A 26066-nucleotide genomic window follows, 5' to 3' on the forward strand; every position below is an offset into this window, starting at 1 on the left:
AGTAAATGGTGGATGGAATTCATACCTAAACTCAGGTACATATGTTTTTAGATTCATATCTCTACATGGCATACAGGATATGAGTCATAAGCATGTGGGCTCAGGGAAAGTTCTAGAGAGGAGGTTTGGACATGATAGATGAATCTGGAATTTTTTCAGGTAGTCCAGGTGGGAAAGTGTAAAATGGGCAAAAAGGAACAATGTGAACATGCAGAGGAATAAAAGTGCACGGTGTATTAAAAAGCAGCAAACGGCCAAGTACAAATAAAGCTTAGTTCTAGATTTTTAAAATTTTTTTAATGTTTTATTTTATATTTGAGACAGAGAGAGAGAGAGAGAGAGAGAGCACGAGCAAGCGTATGAGTGAGTGGGGGAGGGACAGAGAGAGAGGGACAGAATCTGAAGCAGGCTCCAGGCTCTGAGCTATCAGCACACAGCCTGACGCAGGACTCAAACTCACAAACTGTGAGATCATGACCTGAGCTGAAGTTGGACGTTTAACTGACTGAGCCACCCAGGCACCCCTAGATTTTCTTTAAGCATTTGATTCATATCTCTACTCATAGAATCTTGCAATCATAGAATCAGGAGCCATCACATAAAATCTCCAAAGAGGAAACATGTCACAGGGGGTGATAACCTAGGAGTATAGACTTTGGCAAAAGACTTAGGTTTGAATCTGAACTCCTTCATTTTCTTGCTTTTTGTATCTGAGAAAATTACTTAATTTCACTTTTTAAATATTTTTTCCAAAAATTATAGTTTTGTTAGATATTTCCAAGTCTCATTTCCTTTACTGCTCACTTAGTACACGGTCATGTACCTTGTAGGTTTATGTGAAGGCCAAAGGCATGACAAACGCTTAAGAGGTTCTGACATATTATTGTCAACAATAACATCCCCTCCAGATTTTTAACATTTAAGTCAAATGAAAGAACTACAGCAGAGTTCCAGGAACAATTCTACATTTCTTCATTTTCCTTTATGCTGCCCCAGGCAATACCTTTCTTCAGCTGGCTTACAGAGCACTCCTTAACCACCCATATTCCAGTTAGACTCCATCATGTGGTTTACTCTGCTATACGTGGGCATTTAGGTTGTTTCCAATATTTTGAAATTATAAAAATGCTACAGTGAGTAATTCTGTGGACATACATTCTTGTAGTGTTGGAGCTGTACCAGTAATATAAATTCTAGAAATGATATTGCTAAGTCAAAAAGTATATGGATATGTAGTTTTTTTAGATATTGCCAAAATCATCTCCATAGAAATTATACCAATTTACACTTCTCCTGGCAAAATGCTTGTTTTTTCACATCCTTACCCACAGAATATGTTACTCGTCAGAGAGGTGAGAAAAAAGCGTGTTAGTACCATTTAAATGTGCCTCGCTGTTATGAGTTGAATTTTTTTCAAATGTTTGATCATCATTTTATGTATTTCAAAAATAATTGTCAAATTTTTAATATGAAGGTTGGTCTTTTCCCATGTCTTAAAATAGTTCTTTAAATATTAGGGATATTTGTCCTTTTCCTGAGATATCTGACATAAGTATTTTCTTTCAGATTGCCATTTGCCTTTTGATATTGCTTATGGTATTTTTTACAATGCAAAAAATTCTTTTTAGTCAAATTTTTTATGTAGTCAAATGTATCAATATTACCTTTGATTGCATTTAGGCTTGAGTCATTGAAAAAAATCATTTTCTTACATTCAGAATATAGAGAATTTAACCATGTATTTCTCTAGTATATATGTGGTTTCAGCCTGCATTCTGCTCCACCTGAAGATTATTTGTGTGTGTGTGTATGATGTGACGTATGGTTCTAATTTTACCTTTTCTAAATAGCTAACTTGTTGCCCTAACATTTCTTGCAAAAAAGTCCATCCTGTCCAATGATTTGAGATGCCACTGTTATTATTTATTAGCTTTTCATACGCACTTGAATATATTTCTAGATTTTCTACTCCGCTCCTCTAAATGCTTTCAAGTGCCTGTACCATACTGCTTTAACAAGAGGAGAGTTACTCCATTGCTTTCCTTTTCTTTTTTTTTTAAAGTTTATGCATTTATTTTGAGCGAGAGAGAGAGACAGCATGCATGCAAGTAGGGAGGGGCAAAGAGTCTAGTGGGATAGGGTGGCTGCAGACAAGTTGTCTTCAAAGTCTATAAATTAACCCAAGCTTTAATATTTTTCTTCCTACCTTCACTAACTACCTTACTTTTTTTTCTTTGTTTTTCTTTCCTTGTAACATCTTTCTAATCCTTTAGAATTTATATTACGTAGCTCAGTTTATTTTCCAAACATATCGATATGTCAAAAAAATGTAATAATCAAGCCTCCTTAGGTGAGGGATAATTTCCCTCTTTTGGTTCATGGTTTGCTTCTTCAGCCCTCAAACATGCCGCATTATTGGTGTTCCTCAAGAAATGGAAAACCATGATTCATCTAGTAGTTTCTACTCTTGTGGATAATTATAAACTTCTAGCATCCCAAATGGTATTTTTAAAAGTCTCTTCTCCAGGATCATAGGTAAAAACTGAAGGTCTTTCTCAAGGCACCCAAGATCCAAAGAGAAAATCCAGAGGCTTTGGTGATAGGCCCCCTCTTTGTGACCATGACGTTCTTATATTCACAATATCCCAGATGAGAGGTGGGCTTGAGTTTTCTGGCCTTACATCTCTGGGTGACAAAGATCTAGAATTCCCACATGTGGGAATGATAAGGGTTTGACATAAAGCCATCGTCTTTCCATGATGCCCTATATTCACTCTAAAACTTTGTATTCTAAAGCCATCCTCATTTAACCTTAAATCCAAAAAAAGAACACCTGTGTGTGACAAATGACGTGGATATGACATTTAATTGGAAATGAAGTTGATACTAAATGCAATTAGAAATAATTTACATTGTTATTTTGCATTTCAGTAAGATATGTTACACTTAAAGAATTGTGCAAGGATTAGTCAAAGGATGGATGTTATCTGTGAAAGCAAATACTTAATATTGGAACTAAACAAGCATTAATAGGATTCATGAGGTTTTTAAATGATGACACACCCTATATATTACACATTGTATACTACACAGAATTTTTAAAATTATATAATAGTTCTGATGGCTAGTATTCCTGTAGCATCTTTTGTATGTCAGGCATGGCACAGAGCATCTTACACATTTTAACCCCTTTAAATTTCACAACTACTCCAGGAGGCAGGTGCTATTATTTTCTCCAACTTGCCAAAGAAGAAGCCGAAACACAGATTAAGAAACTTGCCCAATACTACACAGCCAGGAAGTGAGAGATCTAGAGCCATATGTACCCACGTGCAACAACAGCAAAATATTTTATGAAGAGAAAAGAAAAACCCATAAACAAGGTGCAAAGTGAATGTGTAAAGTATAATTCACATTTCTGCAAGAAACAAATGCATGCTTATGCGTGCAAATGTGTTTCTGAAAGGAAAACCATATTCAAGTGGATATAAACCATAATACTAATGAGTAGGATTTAAACATCGGGGATTCTGCCTTTTGCCTGATACACTACTGAACATCTTCCAAAATTTATTATAATATACACATAGTTACTTTTGCAGTTCACAATTTTAATGTTATTAGAGTTTGGATGGAGAAACTACCATATTACATATAATATGAAAAAAACCCCTTAAGTCATTTCTCACACCTATGTTGTAAAGAACACTAATTCCACACATTTGTTTGTGTGATGGTCATTAGTTATTTCACTATTTGAAAAGTATTATCTACTATCAAAAATACGATTTTAAAATATGTGATTGGTGGATTTCTTTCTACATTTTGCTGCATCGATTTCCTGCCTCTAGTCCCTTTGCCTCTTAATCCTCCCATTGAATCTTCTCCCCCACGTTAGAGTTTTCTCATGTGAGAGAAACACATTTCAGATGTCACCATCTGGATTTCAAGTTTTAAAGTTTATTTAAGTACAAGAGGATGTTGCCAAGAATGCAAAACTCTGCTTGCTCAGCTGAGACTAGCTACAGTCGAGAACTTTATTGTCTATCTGGGCTAGAGGAGACCAAAATGCAAACCTCCTTACTGTAAACAGCTGACACTAAATGACATTATCCACTCAGCTGACATTCAATAAACATTACTTATGGCATCATTCGCACTTTCTTTCAGAAGACATTTAGAAATTAGTACTATGTATCCTGTCCTTCCATCAACATGCAGCTTGTGACAAGTTAATTTCCATGGAAACTGATACAGGAGAAAGTATAATCTCGTGGAGATGTAAAACAAATTACATCATGAAATAGACAAAACACTTGCAGAAACCCACTAATAATTCAGTGTCAACAATGTTAAGGCAGTGTCTGAACTTACCTCCTCATAAAAAATTTTTGTTGTTTTAATTGGTAGAGATTTTTGCTTTTTTAAGGGATAAACAACTTTTCCTAAAATATGAGTGTTGACTCAGACGGATGTAAGTATTTAAACAACTATTAATCAGTCTTTTCCAGATACTGCAATGTGTTTTGTTATGACTTGAGTATCAACCTACAATCAGTTGTCTAATAAGCAGAGCAATATATCCATTGGTCTGCTAGATTAAAAAGTCATAAACACAAATATAATGGACTATGCATCATTTCCTTTGGAATTTATGAAACTGTTTTGCACAATTCCCTAAAGGGTGAGGGAAAAATCAAGCAATCTTTGATATGCAATATAAATAATTCCCCAAAGAAATCACGAGGACTGTTTTTGTTTATGTTTGCCTTAAGTATGCAAATATATTCCTTATCTGTACCTTAACTTTAGCTGCTCAAAAACATCCATTGCATAAACTAGAAAAAGATCTTATTTATGAATTAATTTTATCCTTTGTTGTTAGAAAAGAGAAATATGAAATGTAAAATAAAAGGGGAGTCAGGAAACACACACACTAAGTTCATCTGAAATAGGATGACACCCATATAAAAAATCTTTTTATAGCCTCGTATAAATATTAAAAACAAGAAATAATGGCTACTATTAAAACTATGTCCTATACAAAATGTTAAGATATAAAATCATGTTAAGTGATTGAATTTTTTTTCTAAAATATACTCATATCTCCCCTTCTCTTGTTCAGACAGACAAATGCATAAAATGCCATTATCCACTATGTTTACCTTAATAACTTCATGTTCATTATGATGTACTGTATCAGCTTCAAGAAAAAATAAGTAAGCCAATGGCAATAACTGGTAGGAGAAAAAGTAGATGATGTTCCTTACCGACACATAGGGCCATTCTTCTCCACTACACAATTCCCACCATTTCTGCAGTAACCCAATGGACATTCTAAAAGGAAGCGTCATAAAAACAAGTTAATTATAAATATTATTAGGAAGGAGGAGGACACATTACTGTTAGTTATTGCATTAAATCTAGTCATTGAGAGTATTTCTTCCCATTTGCCACAAGCACAAGAATTCTCCCAGACTACTTCCCTGTACCCCACAAATTTGTTCAGTGGCCCTTGCTGCCCTTGATGTGTTCATTCTCTTCACATGCCTGAGTGACCACAAGAGAAGACTTTTTTCTTCTCCCCTGGATTAAGGAAAATCTACTTATTTAGAACACGTCTGCATGACATACTTTAATTGTACTGAAATTTGTTCTTTAGTGGAACATTGATTGTCTTCTGTTCCACACAGTAGCCACCATCATGGCGGACACTGCCCCGGCCCTGCTCTTTGCTGCTTGTATCATTCCCTACTTCCAGGTTAGCATGAACATTTATTTTCAAAGGTAGTTTGCTTATAGACTAAAAAGAAGGTAGATATTGTCCCATAGTCATGACTCTGGAAGTGGTTAGTGCCTTTAGGTCTTCAGGGTTCTTTACAGTCTCTTTGTAACAAACCATTCTGATCCACAAAGACCTATCACTTTCTCTACTCACTTACCCCCCAGATCGCTCTCCTTGGCTTTTCTGACACCTTCTCTCTTGCAGGATACCATGTTTCCCTAGCTGGGCTATCCTAACTCTAATACTCGATGGAAGCCTCCACTTCCTTTAATTTGTAAGCCAACACACCGATTCTGAACACCTATTAATGTCTGGTACTAGGCTAGGCACTGGATATGTACCATTAAATAATCTAGGAAGTTTAGATAGTTGCTAAAGCTGCAGGCACCAGAGACAGACTGTCTGAGTAAGAATCTCGACTCAATTTACTTGCTGTGTAATATCAGCTAAGATTGTTAATTTCTCTATGCCTCTGGTTCTTCTCTGTCAAACAGGGTTAAAAAGAGTACCCATCTCATAGAGTTGCTGAGAATGTTTGGAAACAGCCAGCTCATAGTTTTTAGGCAATGTCGACCTAAAAAAAGATATAAGTGTGGTCTTTGCTCTCATTGGCCTTCCAGCTTCATGGAAAATGCAAAAAAGTGACTAGGGCATTAAAATACAGTAGTAAGGGTAATATAATTTGGGATGGATATAATAAGGTTTACGAAAATACCAAGGAGAGCACCTAAATCAAATTTGGGGAATAAAGAAAATCTTTCCAGAAGAGAATCAGGCATTCATCTGGGGAAGGTAGGTGGTGTGTGTGTGTGTGTGCGTGCGTGTAAAGATAAGCATAAAGACTCAGAGGCCCAAGAAGAGAGTGTGGTGTGTTTGAGGAACTGAAGGAAGTTCAGCCTGATTGGACTGATAATGTGAAGCAAGTATGAGAGAAGGTCACAGACACACAGGGGCCAGATCATACAGGCTCAGGGAGGAGTTTAAACTTTAACCTAGGAGGCCATAATTTTAAGACAGGAAGTGGATGTTTCACGCTTTAAAAAGACAATTCTGGATCCAGTATATACAGTTAACAGAAGGGCTAAAACTAAAATTTGGGAGCCCAGTTAAGAGTTTTTGTAATAGTCCTATAAAAAATTATAGCTGCCTGAATGAAAGGGGTGGGGTAGGGAGTTGAGAATTGTGGGGATTTGTGAGATATTGAAATGCTGAGATCGAAACATCCTGGTGATCATTTGGAGGAGTCAAGAATGATGTTCAAGTTTCTGGCTGGGCCACAGAATTGGGGGATTTGTGGGGAATGGAGAAATGTTTTTTTTAGGGGAATGGAGAATTTAAAGGGAAAGACACTTGTGTTTGAAGTGCCTAAGGGGTCATCAAAGTGGAAGTATTCCTTGGACAATACGATTTACAGGTATGAATTCCAGGTAAAACACAGCCTAGGGCATGGATTTGAGGCCTCGGATTTCTTCCTCTGCCTTTCAGGCTTGCCCCCTCCTCTCCCCAAATCACTTGGTATCATGTTTTTAGGTGTCATGGCGTTACAAAGATACAGTGTTTGTCTTTACAGGAGCATACAAACCTTAGCAGAGAGAGAAACCATTTACTTGGGCAGAGAAAGGCTGATGATTATGAACAGTAGTAGAAAAGTAATAAGAAGAAACAGAAATTTTATACAGGAAAATAATCCATTGGAGGAAAACTCTGAAGGTCAACTATAGAGAGTCAGCTTGTGGAGCCAGTCATTGAATATTAGAAGGGGACGGATGGGGCAGGAGGAAAGAGGAAAAATCAGGAAGCAGAGAGGTTGCAGTGTGGGAACAGACTCACAATATGCCATATGTCTGGTGTCCTTTTTGTTTTTAAAAGTTTCCAGTGATTTGCTTTTCCAGGGGTACACAGTTGGCCCCTGAACAATGAGGGGGTTTGGAGCATTGACCCTCACACAGTTAAAAATCTACATATAACTGGGGCTCCTGGGTGGCTCAGTCAGTTAAGCGTCCGACTTCTGCTCAGGTCATGATCTCGCGGTTCATGAGTTATAGCCCCGTGTCAGGCTCGGTGATGACAGCCCAGGGCCTGTAGCCTGCTTCAGTTGCTCTGTCTTTCTCTCTCTGCCTCTCCCCTGCTCTCACTCTGTCTCTCTCCCTTTCTCTCTCTCAAAAATAAATAACCATTAAAAAATTTTAAAATCCATATATAACTACTGATTCCCCCCAAACTTAACTACTAATAGCCTACTGTGAACTGGAAGCCTTAACAGATAGGTAGGGAACACATATTTAGTATGTTAAATGTATCATATACTGCATTACTGCAATAAAGTAAGCTAGATAAAATGTTATCAGGAAAACCATAAGGAAGAGAAATTACATTTACAGGACTGTAAAAAATCTACGCATAAGTAGACCCACACAGTTCAACCCTGTGTTGCTCAAGAGTCAACTGTGTATCTCATCTTGCCTTCCCTTACTCTTCCCTATTTAACTAATTACAACAGGAGAGTGTGGTATTAAATATGGGAATACAGCTACATCCCTCAGGCTTCCGGGGCATGCTCTACTGAACAGAACAGATGTGAAATTTCCTTCATAAACAAGAAATTAGCTGGTTTGACTAAAAATAGCCCACTAGGATGATAAAGCATAAATATCTACAAACCTTTTAGATAAACCATTTTATGCTCATGTTTGGTCTTAAGTACAATTTTAGTCTTCCTCACATAAGGGCTTTGCTTTTTTTGAAGAAAAACCAGTAGAGTGTCTGAAACTGCAGAACATCAAAATACACACAGCTGCACATTTTTTTTCCTGGGGTCATTAATATTTACTTTGACTGCTGAGAGTAAAACAGAGCCTTGCTTTACATCAAAATAATTCTGTGGAAATTTACATATATAACCTCTTACACCAGATAATAGAACACAGTGGAAAAAACACATGCGTTGGCCAGAACAAGGAATAATGCTTGGTGTTTTGGAGGTCAGACAATTTGTAGATTACCTCTACAAGAAGTTCTTTCCAGTTTCTGCTTAAACCCAGGTTCTTTGTCCATAAGATGTAAAGGCACAGTACAATGTACTATCACCTTTAATTTACTCAGAACAATTCAAAGTAGAGAACAGAAAAAATGGAGGAAGGAGATACATATGAGTAGTTAGCAATGAAGAGATGTAATATTTCCAGTAGATAAGTAGAGTTTCAAATGGGAAGTAGGGATCTACGGGGTTGATATTAGAATCAGTATGGGTTCCCAGGCTCTTTAGCCACGTCAGTGTCTCACTGCCTTGTACCCTCTTGTATTGGTTATTATGACCATGTATCTGGAGGCCAATATGATTCAACTGACTGCATAGAAACAGCATTCTGTAAAGAATTCAAGTTCAATTCCACTCTGATGTATCACTCTGGAAAAGCAGGAAAACATAGAAATTGGACACCTATCTTTGTGTGTGTGTGTGGGGGGGGTGTCTCTTTCAGTGTATATGGAACCCAGGAAGTGACAGCTATTGTATTGTGGATTGCTGAGAAGACTGATAGTCACATGAATCCTGGTTTTCCCTCATTGATACCTTGCTCAGTTAATGTGTTATGGAACTTTGGGCTAGGTACTTCAAGTATAAAGTTTTATGTATTTAAAGTGAGGATTGTATCACCTTGCCTTCCAGGGCTGCTGAGAGGCTAAAATGAAATGTATTTATAATATTTCTATACTATTGAATGGTATGCATAACACATTAAATAATCGTTCTCACCCAGTTCTCTATATTTGGAAGTTCTTTAAATTGCCCATGAAACCTCATTTTCATTACCATTGCTCTCTCCATCTTTTCCTCTTCTCCTTCTACCATCAGGAACACCATTACCACTCCATTTACTGAAGACCTGCTCTGTGTCAAGACTGTCCTAAGACTTGTACTGCCATTACCTCATTCAGTCCTCATAGCATTATGTGATATATCCCATATATACCCTTTTTTACATAAAAGTAAAATGGTAAATAATATAACTTGCTCAAGTGAACAGCAAGGGAACAGCTAATAGTGAACTGAATTCCAGTCCTCTAACTCCAAAGCCTGTTAGTCTAAACATTTCAAATGATCTGATGCTATTCAGTTCAGAATTTCTATAACCCCTTACTGTTCCCGATATTATGATCATAAACCTCTCTGAATCGTAAGGTATTTATGCACTGTCATGGATTAAATACACGCATACACAATAACTTGCATAGTTTCAGGAGCTGTACGGATCTAAGAGTCTTCCAGAAAACCAAATGTTTTGGTGCAGGAAACCAAATTCCCAGTGGGCAGAGACTGTTCTCTTTATCTTGAAATCCCAGCACAGGGACTGCAGGGAAGATTAACTATGGCTTAGAAATTTGGAATAGCTCCATAGTACTTTACATGAGAAGTTTTTATTTTGGTTTGGTGTATGCTCCAAGTACAAAAATGTTCTTGTTGAAAAAAAAATAATTTTAACTGAGGGTACCCATTTAAAATAGAGCATATCAGAGGGGAGGTGGGGGGGGGGTGGGTGAAACAAGTTGGGTGAAACAAGATGGGAATGAAAGAGTACACTTAACCATGATGAGCACTGAGTCATATATGGAAGTGTTGAATCACCATATTGTACACCTGAAACTAATATAACACTGTATGTTGACTGTACTGGAATTAAAATTAAAAACAACTTGATAGAAAAAAATTTTAAAAAACCTTCTGAAACGGTTTTAGGCATTATTATTATCATGTTGTTGTTGTTGTTGTTGTTGTTGTTTTGCATTCATAATACCCAATCCTACAAGTTTATATTTTTAATGCCTTTTTCTAATTCTCCTTCAAATGGACAGTTATCATAGTTGTAGTATCACCTTAACATAACTTTCATTAACCTCTACTACTGCAGATGACTGGAAAGTGACTCCCTATTTAAATGAGACCAGACACATCCTGCTCAATAATTTTCTGTTGCATAAGCAACCAAAACTTGAAAATAATATGCCTTTATAACATAACTTGGGGACACACAGGCCTTGTTGAAATCTACTTAACCTGAAACACCTACGCAGAGTCTGAGGTCAATGTTACTGTTAATGACTTAAACCTCAGGTGAGGGGAGACCAGATGCTCACCACCTGCTGTGTGACCAGAGATGTTATTGGACGCTGTCAGGATTGGTCTTATAAAGTCTGTGAAATGCTGACCATAAAGGGAAATAATGTTTGAAAAGAAAGAGGAAGGCGTCATGGGCATTTTAGCATGGATTAAGCTTAGACGCCTTCTTAAACACAGAAGTGTTGACTTCATCATGTTAGTGTGGCAAACTAAGAAGTACATGCAATATAAATAGAGAACAAAAAATATAATGTGGATTTTATTTCTGAAAAGTGTTTCATTAGTTCTTCATATTACTATAACCCAGTACCTGGGGCAGTATGACCCATACTTTGTAAATGAACTGTGTGAGTGAACTGGTGAATGACTAAAATAGATGGGGCAGCCAGAACGTGTTCTCTGTTATTACCTACAGGTTGTCGATCACTCAGGAAGGCTAGTCACTCTTCTGTTTTTCTGGCCACATTTTTAAAGGTGGAATAGGTAAAATCAGACAATAAACCATATCATGGTATGATATATTTGTTCTCCTAGAGGACTCCGCTGAACAAAATCCCATCTTTATGAAAATAAATTTGGATGCTGGACATCAGTGCTTTTTCTTAATAGTTTCAAAGAATGAAACTCATTAGTATCTTTCTTACTCTGAAAAGAAACTGAAAGCGTTTCCTTTTGGGCATCAATCTGATAGAAAAGCATGCCTGGTACAGAAATAATGGCAAAGAGCATTCATCTTTGCATATTTTATGGGACCAGCTTTGCTTGCTTCTTGATTTCCTTTTGTAGTCATAAAATTCAGTGCTCTGTGAGTATTCATTTCAACAGTACAAAAAAATAAGATTTTTTTTGCACTGTGATTTGATTGTAATTACCATGTTTTTGTCACTTATAATAGTCTTCTCTCTTGAAAGATATGAAGAATATATTCTCACCTAGTTTCGATATTAAATATCTCCAATTTGTTTAGAAAATACGATTGAATATATCTTTTATTACCAATTTATATTACCTATTAGTTGTGAGAGATTTATATTGACCCTATCTATTATTTTGTGCCTCCTGCATGAAATAAAAATTCAATTACTAAGGAGAGATGTTAACAATGGACTACAATAAATTAGAGAATTTAAAAGCAGTATTGATAAAAGTATAATCACAAACATCCATTATCAACTCTTATAAATATTCCAGAGTCATGAGAGAAAAATGTTTAAAAGTCAGTCTAAAGCTTAATAAATTGGCTTTTTAATCATGACTAGATCATACAAAAGGATGGCTCTTAATGAAGTGGGAAAAATTACAATGAAAAAAATTAACATGTTAGATTGTGCTTCCTTCTTTCAGAAATCAAGCAATTCACATCAAAGGGACTATCAAATACCAATAACTTTAAGTTATATTGAATTAAAATTAAGGGTGTGATTTTTCTTTACTTGGAGACATTGTTTATATAGAGTAAGCATGAGTCCATTATATTATACAAGTTTTTATACGTGTAGCCATGTTAATATCCTTCCTGCCCCCAACCAATACTAGGAATTCAGTTATCCCATGCTTGCAATTATTTAGAATTTCAGGTTTTAATATTTGCATCATCTACAAGGTTAAGTTAATGGCTTATATTGTAAAGAATATTTTACTGGAAATAGAATACCTGAGCAGCTGGACTCATCAAGCTGGAAATCCGTGCAGCTGGCAAAACCATCACAGCGCTCGTGCACTGGGATACAGCTGTTCAAGGAGGGACACCTCAACGCGCCATCAGAACAGCTCTTATTGGCTGCAAGAAGAAAAACAATAACCATTTTTTAAATGAATTTATTCTAATGAAATAATAAGACAGTTTATTGCATCACCCTTCATCTTTCTAGTCCCCTGTTTAAATTATATATTACAGTTGTTTTTGCTTCTTCAAAAAGAAGTTTTTTGATAGAATTGTTTCCCAGCTGTGCATCCTGCAGTATCATACAGGTATGTATGTATACACTACACTGTGCACACTATGTAGTCTGAATTGTTTTTAGACTAAATTTTTACTCCAAGGCAGAGTTCTCTGTGCTTCTATTGCTCCCTTAATGTCCCTAACGTTATGTGCAACTGAAATGACAGCAACCATTACTTGTTTGAATGTTTATCAATTTCCAGATTGGACGTCACGGATAGTCACTGGGTACATGACGTAGGTCACTGCAGCTCAATGTAGTGTGACTATGTGCCTTTATAGCATGGTGCATTGGGCTCATTCCAGAGTCTCTTGTCAGCCTGACTTCAAGAGACAAGAACAGGTCTTGCTCTTCACATTTGGGTTGCTTCAGAAAGATGACTTCACTGATGGTGATCAAGAGGGCTGATCCTTCAATAGCAATCTAGTCCTGCCAAGTACTCAACCTCCCCTGGACGCTACTCTTAGTCCTGAAACTGTATTTCTGTCTTCCTCTCTCATTTACTCATTAGGACTACAATTTCCTAAAGCAGTCATAATGCTTAGGCTTTTTTTTTTTTTTTTACAAGTTAGAGCTGAATCAGAGCCCTTCACTCCAGGCTGCCATCAGGCGTCTCTTGTCTCCTGTTTGCTCAAGAACCTGGCAACCAGCAGGCCTAGGTTTCAGTCCTGATCTCTGCTCTCTGGTTCTACTCCAGTTTTGTCCCATGCTGGTGTCTGTCATGCCTCTGAGCCTTTTTATGCGCCAGCTGTTCTATCTAGCATTGCTCTGTGTTTGGAATAGAGGGAATGTTGAAGCATGAACCCATTGCACCATCTCACCAGGAGTTCTGGATAGATTTGAAAAGTACTAAATAATAATGATATTAACAAACTTAATCCAAGTCCAACAAGAATGGCTGTGCTTTTCTCGACTTATCTAGTAGTGTCATGCATAAGACCTTATTTGAACATTTTAATCTAAACCTGCTGTGACAATTTCAAGAAAGGATTTACCTGGGAAGTCACTTCTACTGAAACAAAGACAATTAAGTTTAAACTTCTCCAGCTAAATTGATAGCTTAGAACACTTGGGAATAAATATCCTCATGGACGGGTCTTGCAGATTTTGTCAGTATCATCACGATTTCTTTTCTTTCTTCAAGTATTTTTATGGGCTGGAATTGTTGAGTTATCATAGGTTACTGATACAGTTTGACAATTGTCTATCAAACTTAATTTTCAAGTTGGAATAAAATGATGCTTTTAAGAGTGTGTCTTTCTACTGACTAAAAATACCAGCTCTGAAAATTAAAGTGATGGGGTGCCTGGGTGGCTCAGTCAGTTAAGCGTCTGACTTCGGCTCACATCATGATCTCACAGCTTATGAGTTCAAGGCCCGCATCGGGCTCTGTGCTGATAGCTCAGAGCCTGGAGCCTGCTTCGGATTCTGTGTCTCCCTCTTTCTCTGCCCCTTCCCCGCTCACAGTCTGTCTCTCTTTCTCAAAAAATAAACATTAAAAAAAATTTTTTAAAAATGAATGAAAATTAAAATTAAAGTGATGCTTTTCATTGAGTCATCTTTCCTGAGGTACTAGAACATCAATTCCCACTAATAAATATTATTATTGAGCTGGTGCTACATGTGAGACTATGCTTAGCCCTTTAACTGGAGAGTACAGGGGACACTTTTTAGAAAGAGTGATCAGGACATACACAGCAACGAAAGCAAAATGAAAATAGAAAGCAGTTAACAGCTCAAAATAATAACAAGAGAAATGCCATAAGTCCAGGCTTCATTGGTACAGATAAGCATTATAAAAATAAGAGATTCCTTTAGTGCATGGAAGTATACAAAGACTGAAAGAGTAGAGTCTTGAAATGTTTTAAATTTTCATGTGTCCAGTAAAAACCCATTCAGCAGAGTGAGATTAGATCTATAAATGGGGCATCAGTAAGTTTGGCATTGGAACAGTGAGCAAAGCGGTTTGCCTTTCACTGGGAAGTTTGTGTAAGGAGGCAGCACAGACAAACTTAGAAAACAAGGCTGAAAACAGATTGTAGAAATGGCTAAGATCCCAGAAGAGATGATCTTTAAGCTTTTTCAAGAGGTCAAATAATTTTAAGATATACATTGGCAAGATAGATGATATTGCAAACCAAGTGAACTACTATATCGAATAATCTAACTCTTATAAGAGGTATTTGTAAAAAAAAATGAAAACATATGTGTGTGTGTATATATATATATATATATATATATAAATATATATATATATTCATGCATTTATATGTGTGTTTGTGTATATACACACAATTTTATCACCATTATTTTGCATTGCAAGGGGCTGAGCATTCATAAAAGATGGCAGTTTTAAGGTTTTAAATAATAGGTTGAGATTTGCATACAAAGCTGATAATACAGATCTAGTGTTGAAGCATTATTTTGAACACATCTACTTTTGAGAATACTAATCCATCCATATTCCTTCACCCAATTTCCAGGGTGACTGATAGCTTAGTTTTCAAGTTAGCTGTACAGTGAAGAGCCCTAAACTGTATGAGGTGTAAGTCCTCAACTTTGGCCCAAATAGGATTGAAATACATAAAAATACGTAAGCAAATAAATTGTTTCGATTTAGAAAAAGTTTTACTTTTTCCCTTTTATAGAAAGTTTTCAGTTAAGAGTTAAAAAATATTATGAAATTTAAAACTAAAATCGTAGTTTCTATGGCATTTAAAACACTATAACATTAAAACTAATGGATATTTATCAACTTCCTTCTAAAAGCAGGTGGCAAATTATGAATGCAATCAATATTTATTGAGACCCACACAGCAATGGACATTGTTCTGAAAACAGAAAATAAATTAAATCATTACTTTCCTTCTCTCCTTCACGTACCGCATAGACAACAAGGACAAAAAATAGCCTAAATAATCTATATATAAAATTTATAGGAAACCAGGATTTCAAAACGTTTCCCTGGACAATATCTACTTTCGCCACATTCAAACATAGTTAATGTCTATAAAAACACTTATTTCAATCTGTCATCATAGAGGTTGACACTCATACAAAAATAAGCCAGGTAACACAGAGCATGCTGTGGCTTTTAGTTCTTTCACTCAAGTGTTAGAGATACATTAAACAGAAGCAATTCATGAATCGTTTACTGGAGTTAAATTTCCCTAAAACAAAATTCCTTTTATAGATTATAATTGCTGCTTACAAAATATACGCAAAAGTAAAGTACATGTGACTAGGGGTGTGTGTCCATTTACTATTAAGATGAAAACTCACGTATGCAGTCCACATTTCTAAGAGCAGAGCGATGTGGTCTTGAAACCTGAGAATGAAGGCCATCGGTCCTTTAAGGCATATACGTACCCAGTACAGGGAAGGATGGATTTTTACTCTCTCCTTAAACTAAAACAAACTACTACTCTTACTGAACTATCTTAGCACTTTGAGTAAATTTTGTAAAACTCTAAAAACAATTTAATGGGGAAAGAGTGTTAATTTATTATGAGTATTATGCGATGCACCATAATCATCCGATTCTTCAGTATCTCTGTAAAAGAGACAATCACCACGATCTTCATGCTGAATAAAACTGAGCAATGCTTTTGTAAGAAGCTGTCGAATGCGAGGGATAATCTTTACAGTATCATTGATTGAGAAGTACCATAGGATGCTGGAATCCCAGCTAGTATATTTAAAGGCTAATAATAAAAATATCCTGATGATAAAGGTTGATTCATAAATCTGAGGAGTGTGACCCATTGTAAATCCTCTAAATGGCACTCAACTACATAAGACACATCAACTACTACTGGAATATAAGTTAAAGTTAGAAAGCAGGCAGACTGTCCACTTCCCTATCCTTTTCACAGTCATATCCGTCAGTGACGGATAGCTTCTATGTGCCTCTCCTCAAACATTCTGCAACCCCTCTCTCTGTTCCGGATCTAAAGGATGAACTATCAAGATACATCAGCATGCTTCTTGCCCACTAGCTACTCGTTGGGTTTGGCTGATGTGTAGAACCAGCAAGAGATAACATGGAGAGAAGAGACTGGAAGATCGCTAGCTGTTCCCCAACCTTTTATCAAGCCATACCTTTTTTTTTTTAATTTGTTCTAGTTTTATTTTATTTTTTAATATGAAATTTATTGTCAAATTGGTTTCCATACAACACCCAGTGCTCATCCCAACAGGTGCCCTCCTCAATGCCCATCACCCACCCTCCCCTTCCTCCCATCCCCCATCAACCCTCAGCGTGTTCTCAGTTTTTAAGAGTCTCTTATGTTTTGCAAGCCACACCTTTTATCAAGTAGCTCTCTCTGATTCCAGGTTAAGACACATCCTCCCTTCTCCCACATGCTTTGGTCTATGGGTGATAACAGCTCCTGCTTTTACCATTTGTTGCAGTTTCTTTATGCATGCTAGTTCCCTATGTACAACCTCTTTATGAAAATATTCTCAAATTTTATAACATCTATGTGCCATGTATGTCTTGTCAGGATATTGACTGACACAAGATCTGATGAAATGGAGGAATATGGGTAAGAGGAGTGCCCCTAGTTAGGTACTCTGTTCCCATATAATTAAACCATACTTATTTTTCCCTTCTTTCTTTCTTTTTTTCTCTTTTTTAAGGGAAAGGAGATATTTTTGGTAAAGATGTACCCCTTCAGTTTATTTAAAAAAACATGTTTCCACAGGAAAGACTATGGAATATGAATTATTTTTAAATGTTGAACTTATCACAGGTTTGCATAAACGTTCTTATAACTAGAATATTTATCTTTGCAAGAATAAAAGGCCTTTAAAAACCAATTGCTATTGATTTCCCTGCTTAAACTGTAACCACTTCAGAATCCTTATTCCTACACCACATTTAAACATGTGCAGGCCTCTCCAAACCAAACAACCAACCAAAAAACCTCTTATTTTGTCCTAGATCACACTGTAGGTGCAAACTTATCGAAAGGGTTGTCTACAGTTGATTTCTCTCCTTGCCTACTTTCTCTACAAAAGATTGGCATCAGAATTCTGCCCTTTCCATCCACAGCAAGTTCTCTCTCCAAGCTCACCAGGAATTATGTGTTGCTTTTCTCGATTTATATATTTTTAACCTAAGCTTACATGATCTCTTAGAAATATTCCAACCTGTAAATACTCTCTGTACTTAAGGCTTTCTAAATTTCATTTATGGTTATTATTCTCTTTTTTTTTCTGGCTTGTGTCTGTGACCACATCTCAGTGTCTTTCAATGTTTGCTTTTTCTAAACTGTCCGCCACCTTATGTTTTCCTCTCTATATTATTTCATCCACACCCACAGCTTCAAGCCTTGTATGTATACTGAAGGCCATGTGTCTTCTATGCCTTCCCCTCTCTCTCTCCAGAGCTCCACATATCCATCCTGAATACATTCTGAACATTTCTGTGCAGATGTGCCACAAATGTCACAAACACAACATGTTTAAAAATGAAGTCACAATCTTCCACTAAGAGGTACTTCTCCTCCCATTTTCCCCAGCTCAGGAGAAATGGCACATTAGCTGTCCTATTGCCCAAATCAGAAACTTGGAAACTCTTGATCACACACTCTTCTCTTCACCTGAGTGTCTCTAAAGCCTAGTCAAAATCTTTACACATTGTGTTACCCAGTCAATTCTTTTATACTTCGGTTGTGATACCTCCTAACCAGCCCCCTCCTTTACTCCAGTGTATTCTATGTACCACCTGAACCGCAGCTGGTAGGGGCATGATGGGCGAGGAGGGACCCTTCAAGATCTAGTCCTGCTCATCTCTCCAGACTTATTTCTAGATTTCTCACCATAAACTCTACACTAGTTATACCAAATATGCTTCAGGCAAACAACTTTTTCTCTATTTCTGGAACATTCTTTTTTTAAATACTTTTTTTTCATGTTTATTTATTTTTGAGACAGAGAGAAAGAGAGGGGGACAGAGGGTCCAAAGCGGGCTCTGTGCTGACAGCACAGGGCCCTATGCGAGGCTGGAACTCACAAACTGTGAGATCATGACCTGAGCTGAAGTCGGATGTTTAACCAACTGAGCCACCCTGGCACCCCTATTTCTGGAACATTCTTTAGGGGAATCAAGCATCTCTACCTCACTTGCCTAATGACAACCGTCTTTCCGAATTTGCCTCTGTGAACATTTTTCTTATTAAAATTTACAGATTCCCCAGCACCACGGTTAGGAAATACCCTATGTATTCAATAACCCTGCATTTATCTCTGTCACAGAACTTATCACATTTTATTTTCAACTACCGCTTACTAGTCTCCTTCAGGAATATATACTGTATTTACAACCTGAGTTGGTCTAATACCACATCCATCTGTATCATTAATGGCCAATACAATATGTGGCATAAATTACATAAATGAGAGTTTATGAATGAATAAATGAGTGTGAGTTAAAACAAAACAAAACAAAACATACCCTTCTAAATCAATAGGTAAGCCCAGAATAAAACAAAACAAAACAAAAACCAAAAACCAAAAAACATACCTTTAATTGTTTGGTAAACTGTCATCATTAGAGGCTTTTATTCTGTAAATTTGCCCTAGCATTTTTACTGCAGTTTATTCTGACACAGTTTTTTCTATAGAGTCATAACTTAATTAAATATTTTAGAGAGGGACAGAAGCAATACTCTCATGATACCAGTCTATTCCTAGCATGGGCTTATTTCCCTTTAGGAAGAGAACTTCCTATGTTCCTACCTCATCAAATGCCAATTTTGCAACGAGTGTCTGAAAGTATAAGGATACTGTACTTTCCTAAGCTTCTATTTAAATAGCATTCTTATTTGAAGTCAAATATCATATGACTATATTGAACTTAATAAGATTTCTATCAACCAAATTACATTAGAGTCCTCATGGGAATAGGGATAAATAATTTGGCAGGCTTTCTCTTCTTCATTCTCTTCCATTTGTTTACCTTTCTCTAAGAAAATATTCTAAAACTTGACAGGTTGGCTTTATTACAGAAAGAATGTCACAGGAAACAACAGGAACATGGAAAACCAATCTCTCAGCCTAAACTAGGAAAAGAAGTTCACTTATTTAAGACTGAAACCTTTAAATATCCAAACGCTATCTCCTCTTTCTTGAATTTGTCTGTACTCCTTTTCCGATAGTTTTAATTCCTGATGTCCAACCTAAACAAGACACCGAAATAGCCTTATATTTCTTTCAGTATCCACTCTTAACACTCATATTTCAAGCTGCTTTTTACTACTTAAAAATAAAAAGTGGCCATTAGCATGTGGTTTATGTAGTTCTATCACTGCCAACTATGCCAAAATATATAATATAGTATAATATAAAACCAAACAAATAATTAAATGTTAGTGGTGCTGTGACTCACCATGCTTTCATGATCGCCTTAATGATTTGTGAAATTACTTCATAACCAATACTCTTCCTTCCCTATATGAAATAGGATAGTTATAATAAAAGTAGAAAGTACAGAATGCAGGACTGAGGATTTCATGTATTCTCTCAAATCCTCACCGTCCTATAAGGTAGGTATTACATGAATGATGACTGAGTCTAATAACTTTTCCAAGTTTGCATAGGTAATAGGTGACAAGAATGAGATTCAAGCCTATGACCTTAGGATTTACTATTCTATGGACTCTTTTTTTTTTTGAATTTTGTAACAATTATTCTTTTTTAATGTTTATTTGCTTTATGAGAGAGGGGGGACAGAGGAGGGACAGAGAGAGAGAGGTAGGGAGGGAATCCAAGCAGGCTCCAGGCTGCCAATGCAGAGCCCGACATGGGGCGTGATCCCACGAACCATGAGAACATGATGTGAGCCAAAATCAAGAGTTGGACGCTCAGCAACTGAGCCACCCAGGTGCTCCTATTCTATGAACCTTTTTAAGTTTCTTTATTTATTTTAAGAGACTGGGGGTGGGGGCAGAAAGATAGAGAGAGAGAGAAAGAATCCCAAGCAGGCCCTGCACTGTAAGCATGGAGCCCAACACAGGACTAGAACTCATAAACCATGATCTCATGACCTGAGCCAAAACCAAGAGTTGGACACTTAACTGACTGAGCCACCCAGGTGCCCTTCCATCCCTCCATGAACTCATAATGACATGATATCTACCTACATAGTGGTCCAGGTCCAACCCCTAACTACATACCCCATATAATACATACATATATATGTGTGTGTGAAATAAATATATATAAATTATATATATATTAAAGTGAATATTTGCCTAGAGTCCTGTACTTGAGCCATCTTCATAAATATTAATAACTACATGTCCACAATCCATTTCCATAAACATTTGTTAAAATGATATCAAGTCCCATTTACAGCTGCATCAAAAAATACCTAAAGGGGCGCCTACGTGGCTCAGTCGGTTAAGTGTCCACCTCTTGATTTCAGCTCAGGTCATGATCCCAGGGTCACGGGATGGAGCCCCGCATCACGCTCTGGGATGAGCATAGAGTCTGCTTCAGATTCTCTCTCTTGCTCCCTTGCCTCTCACCCCTGATCATGCTCTCTCTCTCTCTAAAATAAAATTCAACTTAAAAAATATATCTAAAAGTAAATTTTTTTTAATTTTTTTTAACGTTTTATTTATTTTTGAGACAGAGAGAGACAGAGCATGAATGGGGGAGGGTCAGAGAGAGAGGGAGACACAGAATCCAAAACAGGCTCCAGGCTCTGAGCTGTCAGCACAGAGCCCGATGCGGGGCTCGAACTCTCGGACCGTGAGATCATGACCTGAGCCGAAGTCGGACGCCCAACTGACTGAACCACCCAGGCGCCCCTCTAAAAATAAATTTAACCAAGGAGGTGAAAGATCTGTACTCTGAAAACTATAAGATATTGATGAAAGAAATTGAAGACAATGCAAATAAATGGAAAGATATATCATGTTCATGGACTGAAAGAATTAATATTGCTAAAAGGTCCAAAATACTTAAAGCAATCTACAAATTCAATGCAATCCCTACCGAAATACCAATAGTATTTTTCACAAGACTAGAACAAATAATGATAAAATTTGTATGGAACCACAACAGACTCCAAATTGCCAAAGCAATCTTGAGAATGAAGAACAAAGCTGGAGATATCACAATGCCAGATTTCAAACTATACTACAGAGCTATAATAATCAAAACAGTAGGGTACCAGCACAAAATCAGATACACAGATCAATGGAATAGAATAGAGTTTAGCAGTAAGCCCATGCATATACAGTCAACTAGTCCATGCCAAAGGAGACAAGAGTACACAATAGGGAAGAGACACTCTCTTAAATAAAGGGCACAGAAAGATGGGACAGCAACATGCAAAAGGATAAATCTGGACCATTTTCTTACACCATACACAAAAATAAACTCAAAATGGATGAAGGACCTAAATTTAAGACCTGAAACCATACAGCTAAAAGAAAACATAGGCAGAAACTTTTGGACATTCGCCTTAGCATATTTTTCTGGATTTGCTTCCCCAGGCAAGGGAAACAAAAGCAAAAATTATTCATTAGGACTACAGGAAACTAAAAAGCTTTTGCACAGAGAAGAATACTACCAACAAAACTAAAAAGCAATCAATTTAATGGGAAAAGATATTTGCAAATGATATACTTGATAAGTGCTTAATATCCAAATATACAACTCAACACACACACATACACACACACGAATGATCTGATTAAAATTGGGCAGAGGACCTGAATAGAAATTTTTGCCAAAGAAGTCATCCAGATGGCTAATAGACACATGAAAAGATGCTCACCATTACTCATCATCAAGGAAATACAAATCAAAACTACAATGAGATACCACTTCACACCTGTCAGAATGACTAGTGTAAAAAAGACAAGAAATGACAAGTGTTGTTAAGGACACAGAAAAAAAAGGAATGCTTGAGTACTGTTGGTGAGAATGTAAAATGGTGCAGCCACAATAAAACAAAAAATAAAACAAAACACAACAACACAAAAAAATTCCCAAGAAACAGTACAGAGGTTTATCAAAAAATTAAAAATAGAACTATCATATATATGATCTGGTAATTTGGCATCTGGGTATTTACCTAAAGAAAACAAAAACACTCATTCAAAAAAATGCATGCACCCTATGTTTACTGAAGCATTATATACAATGCTTCAATGTTTCCATTATATATGGAAACAAACCAAAAGCCCATCAATAGATGAATGGATAAAGAAGATGTATATATATACAATGGAATATTATGCAGCCATAAAAGAGAATGAAATCCTGCCATTTGTGACAATATGGATGCACACAGAGTGTATTAATGCTAAATGAATTAAGTCAGATGGAGAATGACACATACCATACGATTTCACTTGTATGTGGAATCCAAAAAACAAAACAAATAAAAACAGAAACAGACTCATAAACACAGAGAACAAACTGCTGGCCGCCAGAGGCGTGGGGGTTTGGGTGTTGGGCAAAGTAAGTCAAGGGGATTAAGAGGTACAAGCTTCCAGTTATAAAATAAATAAGCCACGAGGATGAAAAGTACAGGAAATAAAGTTAATAATACTATAACAACTTTGCATGGTGAAAGATGGTCATAGCAACCACAAAAAAAGATAACAAACACATAGTAGCATTCCCCCACATGAATGGCCCAGATGTAAATACAAAAGGAAGTCAGAGAAGTTTAACAGAGATTAGAGTGACTACAAACAGAATGTTTCCAGATATGCTAAGCAAGGTCTACATGCTTTGTTTAGTAATACAATACAAACCACTATGTTACGGATGCTAGGATCATGGTAAGACTATAGACAAGTTTGTTTCACCTGTCAAGCTCTCTTTATAATTTCTAAACTGCATTTCTTCCCTGGCACACTGAGTTAGTGAAAATAACTCACAGCAGCTGGATTCATCTTCATTAAAGTGACAGTCAGGCACTCCATCACAAAGCAGGAGGGATGGGATACATTCACCGCTCGAGCACTGGAACTCCATTTCACCACAACGCTGAGAAGGGGGGCTGAGAGAACAATCCATTTCATCAGAGCCATCTATGCAATCTTCCTGTCCATTACATTTCCCTGAGAGAGGGACACACTGGAGTGTGTAGATACAAGAAAATTGATCGGCTTCACAAGGTGATGGCTGTGGTGCCACAGGACCTAAAGAGAGAGCAAGTCATTTTCGTATTAGGAGAATCATCACCCTGTTTAGTGTTGAAACATCATAGGATACATTTATTCTTGGGTAAAAATGAAACATTTTGATAATTTAAGTAATTTAATTTCCAGTGAGGAATAATATGAGCTCTACAAAACATCCAGATGCTATTAGAGAATATGCCTCGTCTTAACCTCAGAAACAACATTCTTTTTTTTTTTTTTTTGAAACAACGTTGTTAAAAATGACACATTGAAATTAAAGAAGAATTTTTGGTTTGTGCATCTTAAATTTGACCACTAAGTCAGGTTTTCCCTGAGAGTAAAGACATTTTACACAGTAAGTTAAGCACTTTGGAAAGCTGAATTCATCATTTTAGAGTTTTGTGAAGGGATTGTCATACTAGTAAATGAGTCAGTTGGATCTGAGCCACATTATCTTCAAGGTTCCTGCCAGTGCAGGATTTCATCTTGCCATCCATTATGATTTCATTGGTGCTTTAGATATGGCAACGCATGACCTTTGAGCTGTCATCAGGACCGAAGGTCAGAGAGCAGTGTGACAAACCCAAAGGTGACATCTACTTCTGTGACTCAGCCCTGACCAGGGTGTCAGAAGCCAAATTTCCCAAGTTGGAGGCACAAAAGTTTTTAAAACCTTGAAGATAATGTGGTTCAAATCCAACTGACTCATTTTACAAATGAGGATACCGAGTCCCATAAATTTTGGGTGTCCAAAGACATAATACTAGTTTAATAAATTTTTGACACATGAAAGTATTCTGTAGCAAAGGTTTAAATCAACTCTAAGCCAAAATTTAAAGCATGAGCAGAGAATGTTGACTTGCTGCTGTTTTCCGTGGTCAGAGAATATACATAATTACACTAACATGCTGGACCATTATTAGTGGAATGGTCCTTACACTTCATATTGCCTCTGTGACAGTTGTTGATGGGCTCATCAGTATATTAAGGGAAACAAATAGGTAATAGCGGGGATCAGTTCAGGAATCGCTTTGTATTCTTTACATTTTAAAACAACTTTTATTTATATATTAGTTAAATTACATATAAGATTATATGTCTTATATAGAATATATATATGTAAGCTATATATTCTATTTAATATTATATAAGAATGATCTGTCTGATGCATGAAGATGGTGCTGTGAATTCATTTGAACTTAAATTTCCAAGTTCCTCTTCCTCCTCACTCACTCAGTAGTGGTAATGTACCTAGAATATATTTACACCCAAACTCTGCAGTGAAAGCCATATATTTCAGAGATCCTTTCATGGAAACCAGCATATTTAACTGGGGTAAAAGCGTGACTTTCAGACATTATTACCATGTTCTTATTTAACGACTAACAGGTCACAGCAGCACATACAGTTGTAGGGCTCAGTGTAAACATCCTAAACTCAAACTGAGAAAGTAAATTAGATTTAAATTTTTACACCTTCATGTATGTATGTGTGTATGTATGTGTGTGTGTGTATCCCTTTATATATTTTTTCTATACCCCTATATATATAATTATATTTATATAATACAGCTCTTATAGTATTTAACCATGGTCAGATAGTTTATTTTTTTTCTTTCCATTAATCTCACATTTCAGAAAATGCGACAATCCTTTCTTTTATTTTTTTCTAAAATATTTTATACACTGAACTCTTATCTTTATGAACTCACTGAAGGTTGAGAAGTTTGGATAAACTCTGTGTATGATAAAAATTCAGAATCAGATTTAGTTATACATCTAATACTTAGCTAAGGTACTAACCCTTTCTGGAAAAAAAAACATTAAGGAAGTAATTTTACTCCCTTCATGATTTTTTACCCTCCTGTTCAAAACAGTGTGCGTGTGTGTGTGCGTTTGTGTGTGTGCTCTGTTACTTTTTTCTTTATATTAGATACATAAATACAAAATAATCTCTTTTATGTGGAGGCAGTGATTCCATTATTCTAGAATTATTTATATCAAAAGGTAGTCAGAACTCACTTGTCCTAGCTCCTTCTTTACAGGGAAGCTGGTGGGCTTATATTGACT

At 36.5% G+C, this 26066-nt stretch overlaps 1 protein-coding gene across 2 annotated transcripts in view; it reads right to left on the bottom strand.

Moving 5' to 3' along the window:
* Positions 1-26066, bottom strand: part of MALRD1 (MAM and LDL receptor class A domain containing 1) — a 770287-nt gene that overhangs the window by 128240 nt on the left and 615981 nt on the right. For both annotated transcript variants that reach the window (XM_053896000.1, XM_019460623.2), the window contains exons 35-37: positions 23752-24015; positions 12556-12681; positions 5271-5337 (exon numbers count right to left, since the gene is read on the bottom strand). In XM_053896000.1, coding sequence (XP_053751975.1) covers positions 5271-5337; positions 12556-12681; positions 23752-24015 — 457 coding nt within the window. The remainder of the gene's footprint in view (positions 1-5270; positions 5338-12555; positions 12682-23751; positions 24016-26066) is intronic.

This window comes from Panthera pardus, unplaced genomic scaffold (assembly GCF_024362965.1).
Source record: "Panthera pardus isolate Hobbes unplaced genomic scaffold, ASM2436296v1 HiC_scaffold_6, whole genome shotgun sequence".
NCBI lineage: Eukaryota > Metazoa > Chordata > Mammalia > Carnivora > Felidae > Panthera > Panthera pardus.